Genomic DNA, 20,467 nt, shown 5'->3' with positions numbered 1-20,467 from the left:
GAAGTTACTCAAAGACGATGATGGCTAATTTAATGAAGGGGTCATCCCTAAATTACTCCAATCACAACTCGATAACAGTGACATACCCGGGCGGCAAAATGCTGTAAAACATTTTCGACTTAAAATCGCCAAAATGGAATATCCCCTTAATTTACGCCAGACTTATCAGAAACATCTTGTATATTCCCTTAGAATTAGTCTAATTAGATCTATGCTTTGTCATTAGATACGGGGCGTGCTTGCTCAGTGTAAATGTTTCATAGTCTTTCTTCAATAATAGTACATTTAAATTGATTTCAAAGGTTCCTCCTTGGATTGTGTTCAGAAAAAACGCAACAGATTTGAATGATGTTGACGGTCCCCTGGCAAATATGATGCGAGAAATCATAAAATCTTTGAAAATCAGGTAATGTTTACCTCGAGCAACATGAACAGATGATTTTCAAAATTAAAGGAAGGGCACTCCTAAAAAACGCTAAATCACGTGACTGGTTTTGCTATGTTGAAATTTTAATTTTAAACAGCTTACGTTGAAATTCGTTTTGTTTTTTTTAAGTTCCAATAAACTCACTCTTAAGGTGGAATTAATGAAGGTCGGACCCAACGCAATTTAGTACAGGCGAAGGCAGTGCGTCGTGTGCAAACGTCCGGCCTTTTACGCACGACGCCCTGCCTTTGCCTGTACTAAATTGCGTTGCTTCCGACGTTTATGAATTCCACCTTAAATAGTCTTTAATAGGGATAGATGCAATTTTAGAAGCAGGAATGGAGAACGGTTAGTATTTACTTCAGTCCGACTCATAGCCCAGTAAAGAGTCCATCCCTCCAACAAGTAACGAAAAGTTTAAATTATCTTATTGGCTCACTTAAACTACGTTTTGATAACGTTGCTGAAGGGGACGGCGAAAAATACGTAATTCCTTTTTACCTCTGTCGTCCTGGGGAAGGGGGAGCGGGACTTTGACGGGCACCCAGATTACTCTGTTTTCCATTCCGCATTCTAAAATTGCATCTATCCCTGTCTTTAATAAATAATATTGAAGAAACGCTGCCGCTACAGTGGCTGCTCAATTCTCGGCGGTGAAACTTAAATTTTCGGAGGTGCAATGCTGCCAGACATTTTCCCCAGCATTTTTTGAATGCTATCCATTGATTCCATTCCGTTTTGAGACAAAAAAATCCGTAGACGATATATTCTTTGTGGCGAACTTTAATTGGCCCAATTTCGACAACTATTTAACTAAATTGGGAACCTTAATTTCTAAACGTAGTAGAAAATAGAGAAGAGAAAAACCCTTAAAGAATACGGCATAGACATTGTGCTTAATGTCAGTGAAATCGGTTAAAACTCACGGAAGGAAGCTTTTTTACATTTCTAATTAGGCTTGGGTTTGAAAAAATATCTTTCCTACTTATTAGTGTTATTACCCTTGAGTCGCGTTAGAGAAAACGTTGGAACGCGTTCTTGAAGCAGTTTCACCTCATAAATCCTTCAATCAGTTTGTTTCAGATATTTGTTTACCGATATAGATTCTGAACTTATCTGTCGCAGTCAATTCTATGAGAGCGGTAGCTCTCTTAGATAAGACTTCATACTGACTGAAACAATTCCACAGAACTACAATTCGGGCCCTCATTATATGGTTAAAATTTGAAAGAGATCCACTTAATAGTTTATTTTATAAAAAAGAAAGTTGCTAAGGGTGGTTTTCATTTCAATAAAATTAATCATAGATTTTGACGAAAACCTCGAAACTTTTCCATAGAAATAACATGGGAAAATATTTTACAAATAACCATTTTGTGGCAGCCGTAATGCAATAACTATTCGGTTGTTTGACTTGAAAACGGTTTTAAACGAAAGCCTGGTATTTAGATTTTCCGCTTTCCAATTTTCATTATAGTCTGTCAAACGAAAGAAGAGCCCTGAGAAATTTGTCCAAATTGGTGTCGCCACCATCGACCCCATAGTACTTTATCAACTTGTTTTGTTTTGTCAATAGTCGTCTGTAATATAGTCTGCTATATACAGATACTTTAACTTATGTCATTAAAATATATTGCAATGCTAGTTCAACAAAGATAAAACTGGTGTCTTGTCGTTAATTTTGTTTTATATTCTTTAATACTCGATGATCGTAAAAACCATGAAACATAAACATATTAAATATATATAGCAAAATGTATTGGTTCTATTGCGATTAAGCCTATCTGTTTATAGCAGACTATATTACAGACGACTATTGACAATTCAAAACAAGTTGATAAAGTACTATGGGGTCGATGGTGGCGACACCAATTTGGACAAATTTCTCAGGGCTCTTCTTTCGTTTGACAGACTATAATAAGATTTAAGTTTAAGTATGTTTAATTCCATATTTTCAAAACCATTCCAATCTGACATGGATGAGAGTCAGTTTATGACGTTAGCACGGTTAAGCCTATTTGGTCCAATTTTCGTAGTGGGTAGAAAACAAGGGGACCTAAGTTTGTGCTAGCTAACAAGTAAAGTTGGAAAAGGAAAACTGCCTTAGAGACAGTAACAATAAAGGTGATTTAACAAGATTACGACTGGTAATTAAGCTAGATTACCTACGACTGGTAATTAAGCTAGATTATACCTACGACTGGAAATTAAGCTAGATTACCGACGACTGGTAATTAAGCTAGATTACCGAAGACTGGTAATTAAGCTAGATTAGCGACGACTGGTAATTAAGCTAGATTAGCGACGACTGGTAATTAAGCTACATTAGCGACGACTGGTAATTAAGACAGATTACCGACGACTGGTAATTAAGCTAGATTACCGACGACTGGTAATCAAGCTAGATTACCGACGACTGGTAATTAAGCTAGATTAAAGACAACTGGTTATTAAGCCAGATTACCGACGACTGGTAATTAAGGTAGATTACCGACGACTGGTAATTAAGCTAGATTAGCGACGACTGGTAATTAAGCTAGATTAGCGACGACTGGTAATTAAGCTAGATTAGCGACGACTGGTAATTAAGCTAGATTAGCGACGACTGGTAATTAAGCCAGATTACCGACGACTGGTAATTAAGCTAGATTACCGACGACTGGTAATTAAGCTAGATTACCGACGACTGGTAATTAAGCTAGATTAAAGACAACTGGTAATTAAGCCAGATTACCGACGACTGGTAATTAAGGTAGATTACCGACGACTGGTAATTAAGCTAGATTACCGACGACTGGTAATTAAGCTAGATTACCGACGACTGGTAATTAAGCTAGATTAGCGACGACTGGTAATTAAGCTAGATTACCGACGACTGGTAATTAAGCTAGATTAGCGACGACTGGTAATTAAGCTAGATTAGCGACGACTGGTAATTAAGCTAGATTACCGACGACTGGTAATTAAGCTAGATTACCGACGACTGGTAATTAAGCTAGATTACCAACGACTGGTAATTAAGCCAGATTACAGATGACTGGTAATTGAGCTTGATAAGTATATGACATGCGTTGGTGCTCAGGTGTACGGAATCTTTTTGTGGTATAACTATGTACAGCTTCCTCTGTATTTGCATGTGAAAATGACGGGAAAGCAATTTGAGTTCATTGTCAAGTCAAGCAGTCAGGAATGACAGTTTTATAATAGATGGTTGGTTAGTTCAAACGCGTTAACTAATGTATGCACAATGCCCTAATACTTTTACTCTCCTAAGGTTTCTGAACAATTTGAATTAATATTAAGACTGAAGTAACAGATATTAATAAAAACTGTCATTGTAGACAAAGACGGGAAAGTGTAAAAGATAAGTGTAGAAAATGAATTGCCTGAAGTAACAGATATTAAAATTTTCACTTTTGAAGACATGATCATAAAACATCGATTATTTGAAAAAATTCTTATCTTAGTTTTCTTCACCAAAATTACTTTAGCAAAATTATTTTGTCATGAAACATGTGCATCATTTTAAAAGTAGTACGCGTGTACATTTTATTTTATATCAAAAATTTACAATTAGTTTTGAGTATTCGGTCCTATAAGGAGAATAAAATAGTCAGAAAATGGTTGAAAAAAAAACTGTGAAAACTTGACAAATCGTAGTCGTTATTTTGAAAGTTTTAAAAGTATCAAAATTAACGTGATGTATAGCTCCCAAAATATCTTTTGGACATTAATAACTACATCACAGTCAAACGGCCTTTGTAATTTTCTGCTTGGCAATATTTCCAATTTTAAAATATAACAAGTTGGGAAACCAAAATAAACCTCTCCGAGTCGAGACGAATTTACTCTTCAAACACAGGTCCACCATGGACGAACTAATACTGAAGGACGGATGGCAGATGGAGAAAGTTGAAAAGTACTTGTTGATTCGCCTTCTAGCGGCAGATAGTAGCAAACCGGATAGTGGGGGAATCAACGTTCTAACGAGGGAAGCAGCTAGCTAGCGTTTTCCGGGATTTGACTCCGCATTTTCGTAACCCCCTTCATTTTGGAGCTGTAAGCTTTACATTGGTTGTTTTGTCGCTTAGTAATGGGGGCAGTAATGGGCTGCCATTGGTTTTTCAGTATTACTTCGTCCATGGGTTCACCAGCCAATGAGAAAACCGGAAATACGTAGCTCAAATTGGCGGGATATCGCGAAGCCCATTTGAAAAGGATTAATCGTTTAACATTTCCCTGCGTATTCTCATAAGTCTAATGAGGACCTAATCTATCACTTAAGTGTGTATTTAACTTTCGGCTCACTCTGAACCGTTAACACCTCTTGTAAGAGGACACGAAACAAGTTCAATTCTAGTTTAATTCTAGGGTATCTTGTTTCATAGGCTCAATCGCTTCAACACTTACAGAGAGACGAAGTATTGAAATCCTTATTATGTAGTTGCGTTTACACTATATATAAATGTAGTAAAGCTGAATTAAAAAGTAAACACCAAATTTGAAATGTTAATATCAAAAGATGTTCTTGGAATATTGAGATGAAACAGAGCTTTATAGCTACACAACTACTAAAAGAATCGTAATGCCGAACATTATTTAAAATATTTCCATTTAATATTCTGCAAAAAGGAAATGTTATCGTTTTGTAAGAGATCTTATCCTCCTACTCGCTTTATATTAACTTTGATATGCGTGTAGTGTTTCGATTCAGATGCAATCTTCATTACTCGTTCTATATAAACTCTCACTTGTGTCACTTCAAAGAAATAAGTTTATCTTAAATAATTAATTAAATATAAATGATATTAATTATTTTAATCGCCAGTAAATAACTTTAAAAATAGTTAAATCGTTTAAAATAAAGTTGTTCCTATTATCTTTCGAAACTTTCCTAATATTGACTTTTAAAGTGAAGGGTACCCCTCTTGCCCGCTTTCTTCAAATTTTGGGGTATATATACGATTCGTTTCCATTGTAATAATAGATAAAAACGCATTCGCGTCAACCGATGGTGGAAGCCCTGCCATTGGGAGGCTAGACGTTTCTCGTTACCCTAGCCGATCGCCGCGTATATCTTGAAACCAATAATAGATAAAAACGCATTCGCGTGAACCGATGGTGGAAGCCCTGCCATTGGGAGGCTAGACGTTTCTCGTAACCCTAGCCGATCGCCGCGTATATCTTGAAACCAAACGGTGACGAAGGAAAAGAAGCCAGAATGGTCTGACTGGCGTCCATGTGGAATGGATGGACAAAGACCTGAAGATGGTGGTGCATAGAAGCTGGTGTCAATGTGGAATTGACGAAGAACAGAAGATGCTGGTGCATAGAAGCTGGTGTCAAGGTGAAATTGACGAAGAACACAAGATGGTTGTGCTTGGAAGCTTGCAAGTACAGACTAGTGTCCATATGGAGTAAACGAAAACCAAAGCTGGTGGTGTTGGAACTCAAGTAGAATAGCCAGAGGAGACAAACCCAAATTTCCGTGAACTGTCAATGCAGTCCGGAAATTGGGAACACGTTTGCTCCGATACGCAAACTGCGAACGCGGTCACGTGGGGTCTGACAGACAGACACACAGACAGACACACAGACACACAGACACGGCCGGTGTAATACCTCTCCGTGACATACGTCACTCGGAGAGGTAAAAATTGGAGTATTTGAACCTTTATGTTAGTCAAAAGTAAAACCTAGTATCAAGACAGTATCCCTTAAAAAAAGATACCCTTTTTTATGGAACTACTATGTAGAGCAAAATACTTGTGCAAATAATGTAGAAAAATATTTTGAGTTTAATGAAAATTTGGTGAAAAAACTAAGATAGAATTTTTTCAAATAATCGAAGTGAAAATTTTAATATCTGTTACTTCAGGCAATTCATTTTCTACACTTATCTTTTACACTTTGCCGTCTTTGTCTACAATGACAGTTTTTATTAATTATAGGTTGTTTTTGCAATTCTCATTTAGGTACGAACTTTTCTTTTATGAAGAGGGTTCATTTGGTATAAGGAAAGAAGATGGAAACTTCACAGGAATTTTAGGAACAGTACAGAGAAATGTGAGTTGTATAAAGTAGTTAAGCCTGTCTCCAAAAGGCAGCTGTCGTCGATCTTATTTTTACATCATACCTCCTAATATGAAATTAATTGATTGGAAATTGTCAAAAGCGGATCATCCGCTTTAAGTATTTATCTGTAGGGCTTTTTTGGAATGTCTTCTGCCCCCTTTCCTTTACTTCACCGCTTCCAAGAGATCGGGCGCAATATAACCATGAGAAGATGGGGTGGTGTAGCGGTTAGCGCTTTCGCCTCGTAGCAATAGGATCCCGGGCTCGATCCCGGACTGTGTCACAGGGTGAAATCTGGGAACAAATTCTTCTGCGTAGAGTTTGCAGTTCTCTCCCCGCTTGTTAAAAGAAGTTTTCCTCCGCGGTCTAACCCGGTTTCAACTTTCCACCAAAACTTGCAGAGGTTAACGGTAATAGTTTGTATAGGGTGCTGTCGGTTAGCTGCAGTGGCATAGGGGCTAGCCACCACCCCTCTATGCATTGTAAAGGGAACCACCTGTAAACAAGCCACAGACTTAATGTGGAAATCCCTTCATAGACAAAGCTTAGACTATTATTATTTTCTTTCCCTGGTAGCGCCGCTCGTAACTAAGAGAAGTTTATATGGGGGTGACGTGAATCTCTTGGGTTGAATGTTTAGTTCAGGTCCCACTAACTTCGACCTGTGTTTTTTACTCGCATCAAGCAGTCTGATGATAGACAAACAGAGAAAATATCGAACAAGTTTTTACGATGCTTTTGCATACACGAATTGGGTGCAGAAAATTGCTGAAATAAATCCCTCCAGGCAATCGAGGAGTTTTTTTATTAAATTCTCGCGTTTTATACTAAGGAAACTAAAGGAAAGCCTTCAATGGCGGTAGTACTCATATAAATTAATACTAGGTTGGGGTGAGACGGGTTATAGGTTGCCGGGTTACAGACCTCATTCAGACACAGAAACTTAAGGGTAGATCATAAATTTATGATATAGTTGAAATGTTTTTGAAATGAAAAGTTCCGCGGTCTGAAACCTCGCCCAAACCAATAAATAATAATTTCAACTTCTCTAAGTAATTTTGTTGGGTTTATGTGCACGATAAGCACTTTTTTACCGGCAGAGTTTGTTTTAAACATGTTTTTCACACTTACAGGAAGCCGATGTGGTAATCGTTCCCGTCATGGTATCGTACGAAAGAAGCTTCACATTTTCATATCTAAAGTCGTTCTTCAGGGCCTCTTGGATAATGCTTGGAGGCTCACCCAACATGCAGTCGACGAACATAAAGGGATTAGTCATGGTTTTTGATTGGGAGGTTAGTGTGAAAATCGATTTTCAAATCGAATTAGCAAAATAAGAAAATAAAATTATGCAAGAGCAGATGACATTGAATTAGTGCTAAGGTTAAAAAGTTTTTTATATTTTCGTTGACGTTTTTTTCTTGGGTTCGGTAAGACAATCCGCATTTTTACCCCCTCAAAATTTGCCCGATAACTATTCAAATTACTAGCTTTTCTGTCCATGTCCGCAACTAACATACATTAAATATTTTGGTGTGCCTTGTATGAGCAGTTCCCGAAGTAGTAACCGCGATTCCATAAAAACAGCGGCGTTGTTCAAAGCTGCTAACCTTACCTGACCTAACACTATTCGGGAAGCCCTCAGATGAGCGGTTCCCGTATGAGCGGATTCAATAATAGCGGTCCTCATATCAGCAGTTCCCTAAATAGCGGTTTCCCGAAATGGAAGTTTACCCGTTACAACAGTTACCGATACAGCGGTTCTCGTAAACGCGGCGTACCATTACAGCGGTTCTCTTAAACGCGGTGTACCATTACAGCAGTTCTCTAAAGAGCAGAAAAACCGGAATGCGAAAAACGACTGTTGTTTGTTATGGTATACGCTGTGTTATATGAACTTAAATAGAACTATGTCAGATATGGTTAGCTTCAAGTTGATTATTTGAACCCCCAATAGTCTTAGGTTAAGTTAGGTTTGGTTAGGTTAAAGTTGATTATTTCAATTAAATAGTATTAGGTCAGGTCAGGTTAGGTCAGGTTAGGTTGGGTTGGGTTAGGTTTGGTTTGGTTTGGTAAGGTTAGGTTACGTTGGGTTTGGTTAGGTTAAAGTTGATTATTTCAATTAAATAGTATTAGGTTAGGTTAGGTTCGGTTGGGTTTTTTAGGTTTTGTTTTGATTGGTTAGACTTAGGTTAGTAATATTTTGGAAATGGTGTAACAATGTTACGCCTGTTCCAAAATATTGTTGTTTATCTTCATTCACTTCCCAAATAATAATATGCCTTTTCCAAAAAATTACTGTTTACAATTATCTACTTCCGAAATAAAATAAGCTTTCTTCAAATATTTTCTATCCTGGTGTTAGAATTGTAAACTGATACAGCCTGAAGAATAGTGCAATATTTAAGTGTACTTTAAAAACACGATCCGTTAGTAGGTCACATTACTGACTAAATGATCACAGAAAAAGGTAGTTTTCGAAAACAACGCATTTAACTGTATTGTTAAGAAATACTCGAAACTGAAGACAAACACTGCTATTTCCAAAATAGCAGCAGCTATTTCTAAAACAGCGGCCGCTATTTCTAAAACAGCAGCCGCTATTTCTAAAACAGCAGTTTTGAACAACACCGCTGTTTTTTTGGAATCGCGGTTGCTATTTCGAGAACAGCTCTACCGGGAACTGCTCATACGAGGTACAACCACAATATTCGGGTTGGAATAACAACACCTAAACTGACCCTAACCCTAACGAAACTGGGGTTCAAATTACCAAACCTAACCTCACTTAAGCCTTTTTTTATACAAGTAACCAAGTTTAACCAGACTTAATTAAGCGTTCAAATAACCAAACATACTCCATCGTATGCGATTATCGTATTTGACTTCTCAGTTGCACTGCTCTTTTGAGAACTGTTGTAACGGTACGCCGCGTTTATCGAGAACCGCTGTATAAGGAACTGCCGTAACGGGTAAACTTCGTTTTCGGGAAACCGCGGTTATGAGAACCTCTATTATGGGATCCGCTCATAAGGGAACTGCTTATATGAGGGCTTCCCATATATTTTGAGGAATGCTTCGATAGTTTTATTTAATATAGTCAAAAGCTCATTATGCTTCACACATAAAGTACGTAAGTCCCACTTTTCTGTAGTTTGGCCATGGATTTCATGATATTCCCGAAGTAAAAACTAAGCAGACGAACAATAAAGCTTTTAACCAATCATGAGCCCCCTAACCGTAGATAACCTCTTAATGTCAGGCCAATCGGCGACGGCTATTACTATTTTCTTGCATGGGACCTCGACTCAACCTCGCCGTCGACCTAACCGGGAAGCTCGGAAGGCAAATTTGCGGTATCGTTCGGTAGTCTTTATAATATATTCAACGTTTAAAAGCTCAAATTCCGAACATTTCCGAGTCACTTAATAAGTCTTCAACTAAAGAATATTTTAGACACCCTGCTCAGTCTTTATAATAGTTCCCGAATTAATGTACCTGGTAAATTGGTTCTTAAGGCGGAAGGATCGCATGGATCACAAGGAGCCGCGTTACTGAACTATTTCCCTCCGCGTAAGGGGAGGTTCTTTCCTAGGAGCTTAGAGAGTGTAGCTCCCCCAGGCACATGCTACGTATTTCATGTGTCAAGCCTAATCGGTTTCTGATATAATCGAAATAACTGTTGATTTACTATTTTTTTTAAAAGGTATGGGTTTGTGTGCTGATTGCAATGGCCATATTAGTCACGCTTTCCTCAGTTATTCTTGTAAAGCGACCGAACGGCGAACCCTATTTAGTTTTGGAACGGGGACAAACGTACAACGCGGTGTCTCAGTACATGGCTGCTTTGCTCAGCGAAGGTATGTATCCTCTTCTCATAAGTACATAGTCATGATTATTAAAATAATAAAAAACTATTGCGATACGATGCGTTAATATTCTATGGGAAAATTTTCATTACTTCCCCACGAGTCCAATACTTTCAGAAGTAGGATGGGGACTAAAAGTTTGGAGGTAGAAATTCTTCACTAGGCATAAATAAATATAATGGAAAAGACATCGACAGTTGGCCTCCTCTTAGAAGTTCTTGAATTTTCCCTTCGAAAAAAATTAGACGCTCCAAGAGGAATATGGTCAAACTAAATAAAGGATGGGTAGGTAGGTCCTCCCCGCAGAGGAGGCTGAAATAAAGTTTTTAGGTGGAGCGAAAGGGGAAGGGGGCATTCAAAAGTTTTCGAACTTGATATAGTCATCTTCAGCATCGGTTTCTGAGACGGCTTCGCAGTGGCATTAAGCTAAGTTGAGATACGACGAAATACACCATTTCGATGAATCAAAGGGTGAAAAACGTAGGGGGGAATATTCTGCTTTCCATCTATCTTTTTGGCGCCTTCGCTGTAAGCTTTTTGGATCCTGAGACCAGGGAGGAGAGATTTGAGAGGCAGTTACAATGTGAATAGTTTTGGTTCGCTTCGTGGCTAAACTCGTCTCTCCCCGGCACAGGCTCAGTCCCTCGCCGCAGTGTCCGCGCGTATGCGTCAAATTTAAAAACCGGCTTTGAACTGGAAGTGGGAGCCGGCGGTAGTGTAGTAATCGACGTCACCCGCGCGTGCGCGTTAGCTAGAATCGAGGGAGATAGAGGTAAAAATTCCTACCCTCCGTTTTTCCCCTTCCATTTATATTATTGCTTCTTTAACATTAGACTAACACTCCTTCTAAAATCTCTCCTCCCTGGTGAGACTACGCTAGATGTGGGAATGCATCAACCCCCATCATAAGAAAATAGTATATAGCTCCCTATAAGTATGAAATCTCGTGCCATCTATTAATTTATTATGATAATTTTGACATGCATTTAATCAGTTATAATTATCATAATAATAACTTCAAAACCTTTCTAACGATTTAAATGCAATAAAAAAATCTTTTATTTTGCCAAAAATTCTTAATAGGTGGCATTAGAGACCTTATACAAATTTCAATGGAAGAAAATGCTGTTAACACGCTTAATTGGAGAGTTTCATACTTATAGGGAGCTATATATTATTTTCTTATGCCCCCATGTATGTCCTGATACTGAGGGTTGCCTACCCCCTTTGTACCTCGAAAGGGTCAATAGACTTCCTTTTGGGGAAAGCAATCGACATTCACTTATGTATAGTAATTCAGAGTTTGGAAGCTATAAATTTGTTTAAGAACTCAATAGGAATCCTAGCTCGTTATCTGGGTGCACGGCAGTGCACCCGCCAAGTTGTCGTGCACTACCGGCAATCCTTTACCCGAAACATTTCAGCCTCATTTTCACCCCCTCGTAACTCGGTACTGGGGAATAGTACACCACTCATATTTGCACCTCAAGGGCACAGTGTTAATCCTAGGAAGTCCTCCAACTTCCAGCTTTCTAACTCATTTGGTTTCTGTGATAATCCAATGTGAAAATGACACATTATGAGACTGACTGACTGACTGACACATCATCAAAACCTCTAGGGCATTTCCGGTGGTGCTAGAATGATGAAATTTGGCATACTTGTACCACTTAGCATACAAGCAAAGGGAAAAGTCCCAAAAGCGGGAGTTTTCCCCTTTTAGCCCCTGAAATGGGGGTTTAGAATTAGAGTCATCATCTAAACCTCTAGGGCACTTCCGTTGTTGCGGGAATGATAAAATTTGGCATACAAGTAGGACTTAGCATACAAAGAAAGGAAAAAGTCCCGAATAGGGAGTTTTCCATTTTTAGCCCCTGAAATGGGAGTTTAGAATTAGAGTCATCATCTAAACCTCTAGGGCACTTCCGGTGTTTCGGGAATGATAAGATTTGGCATACAAGTACGACTTAGCATAAAAAGAACGGAAAAAGTCCCAAAAGCGGGAATTTTCCCCTGTTAGCCCCTGAAATGGGGGTTTTATAATTTAGATCCCCTCGTAATAGGACATTATAATTTAATTTTTTCGTCTTTTAATATTAATATTTTTTACTAATATGATTCTTTCTTATCGTAAAATTTATGTTTTTTACTTAATGTTTTAGTAAATAAATTTTTTACTCATTTCCTTTTCATTTCGTCTGAAATGGTTCTAAGCGTGTTTTGATTCGTACAAATGTTTATTTCACTTCATAATCCTACTTCTATAAATCTACAAAAACATGCACGTACAAAAAAGAGTGAAATCCCAACAAAAACATCTCTGTAAAAATATGCCAAGACAGAAAAACATTCTTGAGAAGTTTTAAGTCGAATAAAATGTTGGTTCACCTGGAGATAATAACTTGGCCGTATTTTAGATCTCACTTCTTTTTACGGCCAAACAACTTGGCATATTTTTACATAGATGTTTTTGTTGTGAAGTGTTTTCTGCATTTGGAATAAAATTCTGAAGTACTTTTTCCTGGATCAGCGTTCAAACGATTTTTGTTTGGAGTTTGGTGGTTAGCCGTAATAGTCTTGTCAAATTCTTTTACTGGTCATTTTCGAGCAAGCATGATGATATCACCTGTACCACTGAAAATGAATTCACTCGAACAGTTGGCGCAATCAACCTATAAAATACACGCGTGGATTTGGAAAGGAACCGTTATCGAAGACTATTTTAAGGTATGTTACTGTTATTTACAATATCTTATCACGGTCGTAATTCTTTATGGAACTTATTTGATTAAAAAAAAATTTAATTATATCGAATTTCACCAACTTCAATTGAAACTTGATCAATTTTGTATTTGATGACGTTAAAACTTCTGTAATAGTATTAAAGGGTCTGTAAAAATGTAGGCGGACCGTTGAGTTTCATTTTTTGAAAAAGGCACCCGAATCCCCACCTCCCAATCTTGACGTCAGCAACTGATGTAAAAAGTGTCAAAGAGGAATTATTTCGTGGTTGTAAAGAGGTTCCTAATATCCAGTTGTCTCTCTTGTGATTGGTTGTGAGCTGCGCCGCTACGGTGTTTCCCCAGTCCCCACTTCCTAGAGTCCGAGACAAGCGCTGCGTTTCCTAAAACCTTCGACCGTAGCAATAGTAAATGCGCTGTGATCTGTCCAATTGTATCACCTGCCGGATAAGGCTGAATAATACAAAACTAAGGTTTTCCAGGAAAGAAGGAAAGACATTCGTTTTGCTTACCCCCGAGGATTGTGACGTCAATAACGACATTTACAAAGAAAAATGAAAATTAAACGGTCCGCCAACTTCTTTACGGATTTGGACTTTGGTGGGTTGTACAGGGATGGTTTTTATTCGTCACAATTTTAACATAAATGCAGTTTATAAAGAAACATCTAGCTAAATACCTTTTGTCTTACATAATCCTTACTTAACGGAGTCACTGAAATTTTATCTAGAATACATAACCAGGGATAGATGAAATATAGAAGCAGGAATGGTGAACAGAGTAATCTGGGCGCTCGTCTAAGTTCACGACCCCCTTCCCCAGGATGGGGGTATGAAAGAAGAGGCGAGTCATAGCGACACAGGTAAAAAGGAACTACGTATTTTTCGCCGTCAGCAACGTCATCAAAACGTGGTTTAAGTGAGACAATAAGATAATTTCAAATTTTCGTTACGTGTTGGAGGGAGGGGCTCTATACTGGGTCTGAAGTGTAGGCTAACCGTTCTCCATTCCTACTTCTAAAATTACATGGATACCTGATAGAACCCTATGCTGTTTATAGTATTCGGCATTTCCGGACGTGAAGAAAATCTGGAAAAGTGTGGAAAAAGCAAATCGACTGGCTAGTTTGAGAAATCTTTACACACCAGATAGATTGATGCAATTGGGATCCGGAAATATAGTCCTCATTGGAGAGAAAACCACCATGAAGTATTCCATTGGACAACGATGCTCCGTGTTACCGCAGATTGCAAACGGCAATTTATATTTTTCCAAAGAAGATATCATGACACAACAGGGCGCTCTCATCCTCAGAAAAAGTCTCGCGCATAAGGAAATTTTCCGCAAAGTTAACACTAGGTATTGAACAATACTGTATATTTAAAATGGATGGGGATTAAGGGTTGCGAGTAGTCATCGAGGGGCTACTCACTAAAAACTTGTTGGCGATTTTAATCGGGATTTTGATTTTGGATTACATAAGGGTTACGGGTGATCATCGAGGGGCTACTAACTAAAAACTCGATCATTTTAAACATGATTTTGATTATGGATTACTTAGGGGTTACGGGTAGTCATCGAGGGGCTGTTTACTAAAATCGCGTTGGCGATTTTAAAGAGGATTTTCATTATGGATTACTTAGGGGTTACGGGTAATCATCGAGGGGCTACTCACTAAAAACTCGTTGGCGATTTTAAACGGGATTTTGATTATGGATTACTTGGGGGTTACTAGTAATCATTGAGGGGATACTAACTAAAAACTCGTTGGCGATTTTGAACGGGATTTGGATTATGGGTTACTTAGTGGGTTACCTTTAAAGGTCAATTGCTAGTAAACTATACATTACCTTGTCGTTTATTACGGATTCGTTCGATTTCTGTTTTTAAATTAATACCGATTCATTTAACTTGTACTTATTTAAAATATAGTAGAATATTTTACAGAAAAAATGTTCTCGGTAGCTGGAGCCTTACAGACGAAGGGGCTCTAATCTGGCCGGGGCCATCCTGTTTAAGTCCACTGTTGACCTTCTTAATTCTGCTTTCAGTTAAAAGAGCCTTGTAATAATATTTCTTATCAACTTGATTAATCTTTTCTTTTCTAGGTTCAGTTGGCTTATTGAAAGTGGCTTAGTGGATTTTTGGCTAAATCGGGAATACCGGGATTTTGATCTTTGCGTTCGTGAGCGAGGGCAACAGCAAGAAAAACCATTGGGACTAGAAGATACGGGTTCCCTTTTCGTCATGCTTTTGGTTATGCAGTCTTTCTGTCTACTGGTTTTGGGATTTGAATATGCTTTTTATTATCTGAACTGTCTTACGCGCTAATGACTAAAATATTTCCAAATGAGAAAGAGTTAAAGGAAAAGTTCAGGTAACATAACATCATACCTTAAAAGAATGGCTTCTTTCTAAATATAAAAAAATGCTCTCTTACTACAAAATAATTAGCATTTAATTAGTCTTAACAATCGAGGACTACTGAGCAATCCACCATAGGTTTAGTGGCGTCTGCTAAACCGAACCTCTTACCCTATCAGAGAGAATTCAAGCAATCCCGTTGGGGTAAGTGACTAAGTGGTTTGATTTAGCAGACGGCACTAAACCAAACCTTACCCTTACCTCTCTCAGCCTCTGAGAATTCAACCAATCACGTATCGATTTAGCAAACGCCAGTAAACCAACGGTGGATGGCGCAGTAGTCCTTTTGTTTAAGACTAATAAAATGCAAATTATTTTGTAATGCACTTATTTTTTGGTATATTTGTCCTTTTATATTTAGAAAAGGTTGTCTTTTAAAGTATAATGTTATGTTACCTGGCCTTTTCCTTTAACATGGCTAACTAAACTCGATTAGCATTAGCCTTCCAGAGCACGTAGAATACCACAGATTAACTAGATTATTAGAATTAAAAAATATATGAAACACAAAAGTGACTATTAAACATTAAAGTAACTATCAACACACTGTGTAGAATTTACAGATTCCATACACTTCATTTATTTCTTATAAAATTCCTTTATTTTTCCTTTGGGAGCTAAGTGGTGTTTTTTTCTAATTCAGCAGTAATTATTTTTTTTTTTTTTTTAAATTTTAAACTCCGTAATCGAGAAATGATATTCAAAATATGCATAATAAAAAAATACTTCATTAAACTATTATCAAAGCGTTTATATTTAAAATGTCAATAACACTAAATTAAAATTTAACAAACTTATCGCTTATCATTTTATAACCGTATATGATTTGAAAATGTCGTTATCAAATATTATGAAATTATAGATTACGAAACAGTTCAATTGTTTTTCCTGGTGCTTGTGCTCTGATACGATATACAATGCTTAGTACAGATGCACTCGTACCAAAGAGTGCATCTACAAGAGTTTTTACTACATGTAGATCTATTTTTTTCAAGGAATAATTAAAGAATTTATGCAAATTTCAAAAAACAAAAAGGCATAAAAACTAAACCAAATATTCATATTGTAAAATACTAAAATTAATATTATAAAATACTAAAATTAATATTAGAATGTGTCCAACGAAAATTCGTGGCATATTGTCACAAGGTATTCATTAGTACAGCTCCCTATGATTACCACACATTACTAGGTATCCTTGATCTTAAAACTATTGATTACTTGTGTCGGTTAAATGATGTAAAATTCATTTCTAAATTAGTTCGTAATAAGATAAACTTACCTACACTCTTGGAAAAATTACAGTTTTTAGTGCCGCGAACGCATCGCTATCATAAAACCTTTTGTGAAGCCACGCGTATACTGAATCCCTTACAACGAATGCAAAAAACTGTTAATAACTTTGATAAAGAACTGGACATTTTCTCATGTAAATACGCTGATTTAGTTTAGACTTAATATTTTTTTTTTATTTTAATTACTAAAATTGTCTCCTATAAGATATAAATAACAGAGCGTTTTTTACCACCTGTGAAGTTTATATTTAAATTTGTATTGTCTGTGATATTGTGTATGATCGCGTGTGTAATCTCGTGAGCCGCAAGGCTTTTTTTACACACAATAAACTGATTCATTCATTCATTCATTCATAAATACAAAAATTAATGTTACAAAATTCTAAAATTATGAAATATGTATCATAAAATTGTAAAATAAATATTTTAAAATTCTAAAATAAAAATCATAAAATAAACATTATAAAATTCTAAATTAAATATTATAAAATTCTAAAATAAATATTATAAAATTCTAAAATAAATACTACATAATTCTAAAATTTATAATATAAAATTCTAAAATAAATAATATAAAATTCTAAAATAAATAATATAAAATTCTAAAATAAATAATATAAAATTCTAAAATAAATAATATAAAATTCTAAAATAAATAATATAAAATTCTAAAATAAATAATATAAAATTCTAAAATAAATAATATAAAATTCTAAAATAAATAATATAAAATTCTAAAATAAATAATATAAAATTCTAAAATAAATAATATAAAATTCTAAAATAAATAATATAAAATTCTAAAATAAATAATATAAAATTCTAAAATAAATAATATAAAATTCTAAAATAAATAATATAAAATTCTAAAATAAATAATATAAAATTCTAAAATAAATAATATAAAATTCTAAAATAAATAATATAAAATTCTAAAATAAATAAATAATATAAAATACTAAAAGAGACATTTATTATGAAGGTATGTTCCCATTTTCCCCAATCCCATAATACCCAAAAGATTTTTTTTTCACATTTCGCCCAAGCCCGGAAGTTGAGATCTAATTTTAGCCTATAGAAATAAAAAAGACCTAGAAAAAATTAGCCTTGTTGGGTTGGGTTAGGCTAGGTTAGGTTAGGTTGGGTTGGGTGGGAAGCCTTCACATGAGCAGTTCCCTTATGAGCGGATTTCATATTAGCGGTCCTCATAACAATAGTTCTCTAAATAGCGGTTCCCGAAATGGCAGTTTATCCATTACAGCAATTACCGATACAGCGGTTCTCGTAAACACGGCGTACCGTTACAGCAGTTCTCTAAAGAGCGGAAAAACAGATATGCGAAAAACTATAGTTGTTTATTATGGTGTAAGCTGGCCCAGCTGGGTTATATGAACTCAAAAAGAACTAGGTCAGATATGGATAATTTGGTTAGGTTAAAGTTGATTATTTCAACTAAATAGTATTAGGTCAGGTTAGGTTAGGTTTTGTTTCGTTTGGTTAGACTTAGGTTAGTAATATTTTGGAAATAGTTTAACAATGTTACGCCTTTTCCAAAAAATTAATGTTTATAATTATCTATTTCCGAAATAAAGTAACCTTTCTCAAATTATAATTTGCCTTTTCCAAAAAATAACTGTTAACAATTATCTACTTCCGAAATAAAAACCTTTCTCGAATTATTTTCCTATCCTGGTAAGAGAATTGTAAACTGATACAGCCTGAAGAATAGTACAATATTTAAGCGTACTTTTAAAAAAAAAGTCATAAATACGCGCCGAGTTTATTAAAGCAGTGCAAGGCACGGATCGAGAGGATATTGTAAGGGAAATTAATAGCCAATGTTTCTGTTTTGGAGGAAAAATATTTTGGGACAAATGAGTTTGGGAGAAATGGGAATTGGGGAAACGGTTTTTGGGTGAAATGGGGGAGAATCATTATGATATACTAAAATTAATAAATATTATAAATTACAAAAAGAAACATTTATTACAAATAGTAAAATTAATAAATATTTTAAAATACAGAAAAAAATCTATTATAAAATGCTAAAGTAAATAAATTTTTTAAAGTACTGAAATAAATATTTAATATAAAGTTGTAAAATAAAACTTTGTACAAATAACTAATTTATAGATACCTAAAATTAATAAATATTATGAAACACTAAAATTATTATCCGTTTATGATATTATAAAATAGTAAAACGAATAAGTTTATTAAATACAAAATCTTTTAGTTAGTAAAGGTCATTTCGTTATGAGCTTAAACTGCTAGTGTTCTCTTCATCGACGCTTCTTTTTTGATGATTAATTCCCATCTTAAAATTAGTTGTGGATTAAGACGCTATCAATAAGCTATTTCATATAATTTTTTTTAAAATCAAAAAAAAAAAATTTATGTTTGAAAGCTGCGTTCTCATGTAAAATATATATGTTCTTTGTTCTGTATAATGAAACAGAAAACAAATCATGAGTTCATGTTGCATAAGTTTGTCACTGGTTACTGAGAGCTTGTCATAAAGTGACGTAGGTGAAACGCCACAGATTCTCGTAAAGCGACGCCAGGTGAGGCGCTGTCTAAGACTTAGTACAGACTAAATAGGAAGTTGGACTGCCAAACCGAGTGTGGTCACTTCTCGCTTGTCGTTCTCGAACTAGATCTCAGTAAGTCTCTAGCATTACGAAGTATAGTTTGTGTCATACTTATGGAACGTATCTTATATACTTATGGTAAAATATATATGCTCTTCGTTCTGTATGATGAAACAAAACAAATGTATGATACAAAGAATTGAAAAGCATGTTATAAAGTAAGAAATTATGCATTCGCTGAGCAGCATAACGAGCTAAAAATTGCGAAATATAATAATTTAGAAGGAAAGAAAAAAGGTCAACACCAGAAACCTAATAACGTGACAATGTTATTTGCTTTTGATTTGAATCCTGATATTTCTTGAAGGTGTTTTTCGACCATAGATAAAGCCCAAACAACGAGGTTTACAAAACACACTCTAAACCGATTACGAAATTTTAAATCCGTTGTTTTGAATCGTAATAGATAAGGTACTATTATGATATAGTTCGTTACCTCCCACAAATTAAGGGTTGGGTTTCAATATTTTCAAAACATTAGTTTAAAGCTACCCATTTGTTTAATTTGATTTGTTATTAATTAATTACTGCATTCAAGCAAAATTAGGAAACAAAATGCTTAAATAGGTAGAAAATTGCACTTTACTTTGATGATGCATATTTGTTTTAGAGTTTGTTAAAATAGTTATTTCGCAGTGAGCCATTTAAAGTTTATTTAATAAACGTTTTAAACAGATAAAACCACCCATTTTTCTCCTTGAAAGGGTTTACGTCACACGTAAATCTACATCAATATTTTCATTGGACACAAATTATCTGGGACTTTAATGCAAAATAGTATAAATACTCTGGAGTCGTTACTAATGCCAGTTAATTTTAATCTTTGTATCTCATTAAATAATAATGGAAAACTCGATTAATGAAAGAGTAGATCTTTGGAAAATTTTCCAAAATTATACGTTCAACTTTTTAAACAAGAAATGGAAACGTTTACCCAAAAAAGTCGGATTTGTAATCGCCGCTACTTTAGCTGTTGTTGCAATTC

General features: G+C 35.6%; 1 protein-coding gene across 1 annotated transcript; it reads left to right on the top strand.

Annotated features, from left to right (window-relative positions):
* Positions 1-20: 20 nt before the first annotated feature.
* On the top strand, positions 21-11,209 carry LOC149588736 (putative glutamate receptor). The gene is made up of 7 exons (XM_089862093.1): positions 21-103; positions 326-406; positions 6,403-6,493; positions 7,636-7,797; positions 10,209-10,362; positions 11,006-11,143; positions 11,205-11,209. Exons 1-7 carry the CDS (start codon positions 21-23, stop codon positions 11,207-11,209), a joined length of 714 nt encoding a protein of 237 aa, XP_089718219.1.
* Positions 11,210-20,467: the final 9,258 nt, after the last annotated feature.

Source organism: Phalangium opilio, unplaced genomic scaffold (assembly GCF_054372755.1).
Source record: "Phalangium opilio isolate 3A_F unplaced genomic scaffold, DU_Popi_V2 ptg000537l_1, whole genome shotgun sequence".
NCBI lineage: Eukaryota > Metazoa > Arthropoda > Arachnida > Opiliones > Phalangiidae > Phalangium > Phalangium opilio.
The sequence above is the reverse complement of the archived record's forward strand: the minus strand, read 5'-3'. Positions and strand labels throughout refer to the sequence as shown.

Excerpts from the sequence above, each read along its gene's own strand:
- LOC149588736 (XM_089862093.1), top strand. The coding sequence starts at position 21 with ATGGCTAATTTAATGAAGGGGTCATCCCTAAATTACTCCAATCACAAC. Across the intron at positions 407-6,402 it reads ATAAAATCTTTGAAAATCAG|GTACGAACTTTTCTTTTATG; the intron begins GTAATGTTTACC and ends ATTCTCATTTAG. Across the intron at positions 6,494-7,635 it reads TAGGAACAGTACAGAGAAAT|GAAGCCGATGTGGTAATCGT; the intron begins GTGAGTTGTATA and ends TCACACTTACAG.